This window comes from Tinamus guttatus, unplaced genomic scaffold (genome assembly GCF_059628265.1).
Source record: "Tinamus guttatus ecotype Peru unplaced genomic scaffold, ASM5962826v1 Tinamus_guttatus_pri_ptg000150l, whole genome shotgun sequence".
NCBI lineage: Eukaryota > Metazoa > Chordata > Aves > Tinamiformes > Tinamidae > Tinamus > Tinamus guttatus.
In genome coordinates, this window is record NW_028288684.1 from 2845955 (window position 1) to 2854037 (window position 8083).

The following is an 8083-nucleotide window of genomic DNA, read 5'->3' on the forward strand; positions in this document are numbered from 1 at the left end:
TCTCATTCTGTAAATGAGGTCAATTTTATTGAGTCCCTCAGATTTAATTTGTTCTGTTTTAAGGTTCCCTTAGTGTTCTGCTTTGTGGAATCACAACCAATAGTCAGACACATACTTCTCTTGCCAGTAGCAGATATAAGAAGTCAAATATTCTTTCACCAATCAAGGATAACTGAGATAGAGAATTGAGATGTGGCTCAATGCATCACTGAGGACAGCAGTAGTGCATGGACTAAGGAATTCAGAATTTATTTTCCCCATCATTTTTTGGAGACCCCTTAGATGAGACAGTATAATCTAATGTGGCATTTGTCATAGACTATACTGCGCTTTCATGTTGCCAAGCTTTCTTTGGCTGTTCTTCATAAGAGTTACTATCCTTCTTATCTCTCTCTCTCCTTCATTACAATAAACTCTGCGTTGCACAGCTAAAATTCTCTCTTCCATACTTCTCTGTGTGAGAAATTGGTTTTTAGCTTTGTTGTTTAGGGAACTAAGGAGGAAATCTTCTCTTTAATAAAAGTTTTACACTGCAGACACTGAATAGCTCTATCTTAAATGTGACATTAGGAAACACTGGCAGAGTTTTGCGATAACCATTTTTATGTTGAGTTCTTCTCAATTCTGGAAAATATCTTTTCATCTGTGCAAATGAGTAACAAGACCACATTGTTCCCCTTTATCTTAGATGACTGACTTTGTGCTCTGCAAGTATAACCCTGCCCTCTCTACCTGCCCATATCAATGCTCGAATAGCAGCACAATGATGAAAATGTAGAAAATCCACTTTGCCTTTCCAGTGACAACGGTCTCCCTTCCGTATAACTAACGATGGGTTTTGCTTGAACAGTACTACCTTTCAACAGAATTTGAACCTTTTTTCTCAGTTTGCTAGATACCGCAAACTGCACAGACCTGCTGTTTTACCATGCTTTATGTATTTTGCTATCACTGTAACCAGGCAAGGATTCATGTTTTTTTTTTTTTTTTTTTCCCTAGAGGCGTGCAGCAGACAATCTGAGAAGACATCATCAATACCAGGTAAATGTCCGTCCGTCTAAATTTTGGGCAATTATTTTTTATGCCTCCAAAAGATTTTTGAAATAGCAGGTGGGAAGATAGAAGGAAAAAGGAATTTCACCAGAAATAAACAAAAAAAATCCAAATTTATGTCATTCCCAGCAAAAAAGAGCAAACTGATGATGAAATAACAGCATTTGGGAGGTAGCATTGTCTAGAGTAATAAACAGTACCAGTATTTTTCCTCCTATAATATAGATTACCTCTACAAAAACAGATATAACTACCATCATGCCTGAGATTCAGCAGGACCATATGTTCAGCTAACTGGCCCACTCCATCAGAGCCTGATCTTGACCTCTTCCTCTTCAGCTCTGGTCTCTCAGAAACTACTGTTTCCTTTAATAATCCTCTGCCAGGATCTGTTCTTCCTCCAATTCCTTCTTGCTTCAGCCTCTTGGGCACTTTTTTTTTTTCCTCGAGATTATTTAGTTTAGGGATTGTTTTTATATTTATGCTATGTTATAAAGGCTACAGTCTAACCAAGATGTGGGTCATATACTTGAAAGTTTAGCCATAAATAAATTCCATATGAGAAATGACTATGTGAACAGTGACTTTCCAATCTGAAAAAAGACACAGCTGTGGAGAGTATAATGGTGGGGTTTGTAAAATTATGGAGAAGGTGAACATAGAGCAGCTGTTTAGCATCTCTCTTTGAACCAAATACCAACCGTGCATTGGGCTGCATTAGTAGGCAGCAGTTTGAGGGAAGTGATTATTCTCCTCTGCCCAGCAACTGTTAGACTGGATCTGAGCATGCTGTCCTGTCTTGGGCCCCCTACTACCAGGATGATGTTGATAAACTGGAACAAGTCCAGTGGAGGGCCACCAAGATGGTTAGAGGTCTGACGTAAAAGAAGAAGTTGAGATCTGTGTTTGTTCAGCCTGGAGTAGGTTAAGCAGGGATCTAATTACTGTGTTCAGTTACATAGTGGGTGGCTACGGACAAAATGGTGCCAGATTTTTCTTGGAGGTGCACAGCAAAAGGGTCAATAGACAAGAGTTTTATCAAGGGAAATTCTGATTAAATGCAAGGAAAATTTTCATCACAATGAGGGTGGTTAAGCACTGGAAAAAAAAAATGCTTGGAGAGCTGTTAGTATCTCCACCATTGGAAATATTCAGCACTTGGCTGGACATGGGCCTGAGTAACCTGATACAACTTCAGAGATAGTGCTGGTTGCAGCAGCGCTCAACTATATCAGGCATCACTTTAAAAAATGACATTATTCTTAGGAGCAGGAGGTGCGAAAGGATACAAGACGACAGGCTAAAAACTAGCAAAAGCCTAAAAGGAGTCTCCCATCTGTACTATGGAGTTCATAGGCAGAGGACTTGTGGATGCTGAGAGTTTATCCGAGTCCAGAATAGAGGAAACCTGGCGCAGATAACTAAACTATATATAATTTTTGCTATATCATTTTTGATTCATGAAGTCCCTGAATCTCAGATCAGAGGAGGCTTGGGAGAATATACCTGGAAATAGCATCACTTATTTTCTTCATGAAAGGAAAACTAGAGTTACTCTCCTCATAAGGCATCAGTAACTGATCACTGTCAGAACACAAGATATTGGCTTGTGACATATCTTTAACTGAATACAGCCATTCTTAGGATAATCCACTTTCAATCAAAAATCATGCCAAATTTTAAACCACATCAAAGGTTTGCACAGTTTTCTCATGTATTCAAAAAAGTAAAAAAGTCAAGCAAAAGTCAGTGAATGTAGGTTTAGTAACTAATAAAAAAAAAACAAACAGCAACAACAAACTAACACAATATTTTATATTTTTAGGAAGTTATGAGAAATCTGGTTAAGCGATATGTTGCAGCAATGATAAGAGATGCCAAAACTGAAGAGGGACTGACAGAAGAAAATTTTAAGGTACTTATTTATTTCCATGTTAATAGGCTTTTTAATAAGATATTAGGTGACTGTGAAGCATGTATAGGTAGAATCAAAAATCCTTTTTTGAAAAGTCTATGTCTCCTGATGAACCACACACAGGTAGGCAAACTCCAGCAAGTCTCTTTGTTTCTTCAGCTGGGGAGAAAATCAGTTTCATCAACTAGTTTGCATTGTGCCCATGTGGGAATGCCAAAGAAGTGGGCTAAGTATTTTCAATAATATAGTTACTAAATCAAAGAGTTTCAACACCTTAGGAAAGATGCCTTATCTGCTATTGAATGCTGCTGTGCATTTGTATATACAACACTTTTTCTACGACTTAACAGATGGAAACAAGCAGTCAAATACTAAAATCTGTTGATACAGATGAAATTATCAGGGTGATTCTGAGCACAGCTTTTACATCTGTCACTCTCTATTTTGAGCATCAAAGAGTTTTCTTACTATTGGTTCCCCAAAAACCAAGTATCATCCAAAATGATATTCACCTGCCACAACTTAGGTACTCAGAAGACAGAGTTTATCAAGTTGTTCCATTATTCTTTTAAGGAAAATGAAGTGAAATAGGCATCTCCTGAAGGTGACATGTCTTCTCCTGAGACAGGCCTTCATGAGACAAGTTCCACTAACATAAAGGCATGAAAGGATGATAGCTTTTAGATGTCCTGCCACCAAACCTCTTGGGCAAATGAAATAAGTCTTACCTGTAGTTCCTATGAGCTGCTCCCAGAGAAGTGTGTATGTGTGAGTATGCATGCAAGAGTGTGTTTGTGTGTAGGAGGGTGGTAACAGATGGTCAAAATTCTGTACTTCTAATGGGATAACACTATCTACTAGAAGGCTATCAGATTCCAAGTAATATACATTCCCTTCTCTACCACAGTCTGTGATTGTGATTTCTGTAAGCACTCCAGAGCAACACAAATTTCCTCTCAAGTTTTACCCTGATAAAATTTCTGATAACATTTCTGCCTCACCTGAAAATAGTGAGGAACCATTAGAAAGAGTTTGCAAAATGTCTTGAAGATTTCGGTCATCATCTGCATCATATGAAGTATATGATGCCAAGCATAATCCTTTTTTTTTCTTTTCTTTATTTTTTATTTTTATTTTTTAGTTTCAAGAAAAAAGTCATATTAAAATTCACAGTCTATATCTTCTATTTCTTCAAAATTTTTAGGAGTTAAAACAAGATATTTCCAGCTTTCGTTTTGAGGTCCTGGGTTTGTTAAAGGGAAGCAAGCTATCTAATTTGCAGAACCCAAAGATGAACAAAGAAACTGCCTCTTTGTCAGAGACTGAAGAAAAGAGCGAGAACGAGGGGAACAAGAAAGGAAAGAAAAAGACCTTCAGCCTTTTTGACATAACAACAATGATTCACCCAGGATCAGCCACCCTTGCTTCTGAAGCACATAATGTAAGCAACGGCTCAGCAATGATGGTGTCAGATTCCACTAAGGAGAAACAAAAGCGAGTGAATTTTGTAACAGACATAAAAAATTTTGGGTTATTTCACAGACGATCAAAAACAAACTCTATGGAACAGAGTACAAACAAAATATATACCGTTTCTGAGGAAGTTTCCCGTCAACAGGCAGAAGAACAATGTGAGAAAACTGCTGAACTGGAAGATGAAGAACTGACCATGAACTGTGAATTAAGCGTCCAAAGTCCTGATGGAAAGGGCATGTTAGCTGAGTCACAAAATAATAGTGACTCTTCAGAATCACAGGATGAGGGAAGTGTTTGTGCTTCAGAAACTGAGAAAATGGAGTTACAAAGCTCAGAACCAGCGACACCACAGGATCAGCTGGACAAGGAGCTGGACATTAATGTTGACTGTGATGAGAAACATGAAACAATCGATCAGGGCGACTATGTGATAACAAGGTTGTGACGCATATAGGAGGAAGCATTTACAAATATATATATTTTGCATAGTGCTGGGATAAAATGTTTTAAGAATTATATTAGCAAATGCAGAATTACACTTTATAGTACTCAACTATGGCACATGATCTTGTAACATAGTAGTCAAGAGAAAGATAAGGGGACCTTCTGTTTTGTAGCCTGCTTTAGCTTTCACAATTTGTTTTACATTTTTTAATAAATGGAAGCATCTTGTATTCTTGTACTGTTGCAATAACCCACAGAAACTTTTTAGCTATCTTTTTCAATTACAACAAATGCAATTTCTCTCATATGATAGTAGACTCCTATGATAAATATTTTTCTATGCAAATAAAAAGTAGCTTAAAAGACTTGTAAGCCTTTATTTAACTTTGTAGGTTCTTAAAGGTTGTGGGCAATGTAATAATCATAAGCGGTTCCTGTCAACACAACACATGTTAATCTATTAGAAATGTTTATTTAAACTGCTAGAAACTTGATTTGCTTCAAAAGCTGTAAAGAATAAAAACATAACGTATATTATTTTATTTATTGAAAGAAGATGAATACCTGTAAATTATGGATGATCACTCTATTTGATTATTTAATTACAGCTTCCCCTCGCAGCAATAGGATTATTACCTTCCTGATAATGTTGTTAGAAATGCATTTGCAGGATTTAAAGATTGTAAAAAAAAAAAAGTTTCTTTCCTTAAAGAAATATTTGTGGCTTGCTAAAAATTGATAACGGATTATTCCCCCAGAATCCGTAATCAGAACAGCTACTGCTTCTTTGATCATTTATTTTTCCAAATGTGGACAACCTATGCACTTTAATGTTCAACTGCTTATTAGCTTCTGCCTTCACAATACACTTGTATTTGCTAAGAGCAAGATGTTTTGGGAATAAATAGACAATGATCCCCAGAATACTTGGAAAAACTTGGTAATTTTCTGAGAAGTTTTTAAAGAAAAACCTTAGCAGAGTTTCTTGGACAGTTTCAGAGTTTGGGGGGGATCCTGATTGAAGGTTTTATAACAAATACTTAGACATTTAAATGTATAAAAAAAACCTAATAGTATTTTTCTTAACTAATGAGTGACTTATTGTCTTAGTCAAAAACAGTATTTTTAAAATTAAACAGTCTGTTTCTTTTTAATCCGTGACTGGTGTCCTACATTATTAAAATGTAAGTTCACTACTGACCTAAAACCACCATCTAACTCCCCTCCCCATTCAGCCCCTTTCTCCTCCCACAGAAACACATGAATATATTGCACCAGTGTGGCCATTTCATTCTTAACTTCCATAGCCTTGGTATGATACCTCTTTTAGTTCATATTAGTCTATAGCAAAGTTCCTCCAGATGCATAGAATATGCTTACATCCTATATCTCTAGAACTATAAAACAAGCATGACACTAGGACAGAGCAATTGGAAAGCCAGACAGGCATTTCCCACTTTGTAAGAGCTGATCTAAAGCTATAGTATTCTGGATCTAAATTATCCTGATACTGAACAGAGTTTTGAGAACACACACACAAAAAAAAATCCTCCAATCTCAATACTTCTGGATGAGTTTCCCAGCTTTACTTTATACTCACTATATTACTTCTGACTAAGAGTTTCTTTCCTTTATGTCCACCTGTGCCATGACACCAAGGAATGAGTTAGTTGAACCATGATGGAAAGTGTGAGAGGTAACTGGGAAATAGCTTTGTATAGCTTTGCAATAATGCACTTACTACTAATCTATGGCTGATTTCCACCTTAACTTCTTGAAATGTCTGTGGACCTCCCCTCCCTTCACTTCTCTACTTGTCCATCTTTAGATTGTGAGCTCATTGGGGCAGGGACTGTGGATTTTCTGTTTGGGAAGGACTTGGCTTATTATAAGCATAATGAGAAATAAATAATAATAATAATGGTGGAATACATTCATATCATTTTTACTAGGTCAGCTCTTTTTTAAAGAGTAAAAGAGCAGCATTTTATATGGTAAGATTTGTGCTAAGACTGACATAAAGTCAATAAGCCATATGCAAATTTTGCCACAAAGCTCACCATATACCAATTAACCATCCTTCCCCATTAGTGAATTTGTGAAACATTCACATCACATTTTATAAACCATCCAAAAAAGAAAATCTTACAAAATGCCGCTTTCAGTCATGAAGCATTTCAATGAATTAGAATGTTGTTCAAATTCCAAGTGTTTTAATCCCAGCATGAAGCTGTTCAGAATGTTCAAAAAACGTTTTTTAAATCATTAGTTTTTATTTTTCTCATACAGAAAGAAATGGCTGAACTTGGCATTTTCATCAGGGGAAATGGGCAGAGTGTAGACATCACAGAAGGACTGTTCTACCTCGGCATCACTGGCTTGAATTCTGGCACCCCAATCCTCCCAAGCACTGTGGTTCTGAGCCAAAACCCATGGAAGTAGGTGTCTTCATCCAAGCTGGTTTGACTTCTATTTTCTCCAAGCCTCACTTTGTTTTGCAGTCAGAGGTTGGAGACACAAGCACTGCATGCTGTGTCTTCAAAAGGAGACTGCAAGAGCTGCTCCTGACCCTCCTTCTCCCAGGAAGCATTTCACATGCTTCACTGTGCCATTGGGATGATCTTTAATGGCACCACCACAGTGGGACACCTGCATAGGCCTGAGTGCGGACTACAGGGCTCTGGAAGCAGGCAACTCTGTGGGGCTCCCACACAAGCCTCACAGATGATACTACCACCAAGCAAGTCAGGTGTCTCTCAGATAGGACCCATGGCTCTGCAGCTGGGTTTGGCCTTGCTTTCTTGGCCCACAAAGCAAGGTCTTCACACATTTTGACATACATTTGGTATGTGCCAAATATCTCACACATACTGTTCATATGAGGCATTTGGCACACAGCAGCCTTTTTTTTTTCCTTTGTTTTGGATATATGTCAGGATATAATGAGAAATCTCACAAGGATTGACCTATTCTAAGGTTATATATGGGTAAAGAGTGTTCACAATTCAAGTCTTAAAATAGGAATGTAGAGATACAAGTTGGAGAAAAATGTAAACCATCTCCATTTTAATGTCTCTTTTAATGTCTCTACCAATAGCTTTAATGAATAGGGCAACATCATAAGAATACCAGCAATAACAACAGTAATAACTCTAACAACCTTGGACATTTTCCTGGGGCAAAACTCCTCAGCTC

General features: G+C 37.3%; 1 protein-coding gene across 1 annotated transcript in view; it reads left to right on the forward strand.

Moving 5' to 3' along the window:
* TRPC4 (transient receptor potential cation channel subfamily C member 4) overlaps nt 1–6042 on the forward strand; it is a 142576-nt gene extending 136534 nt beyond the window's left edge. The window contains exons 9-11 of the mRNA XM_088522219.1: nt 1000–1041; nt 2879–2968; nt 4173–6042. Coding sequence (XP_088378345.1) covers nt 1000–1041; nt 2879–2968; nt 4173–4889 — 849 coding nt within the window. The 3' untranslated portion in view covers nt 4890–6042. The remainder of the gene's footprint in view (nt 1–999; nt 1042–2878; nt 2969–4172) is intronic.
* Nucleotides 6043–8083: the final 2041 nt, after the last annotated feature.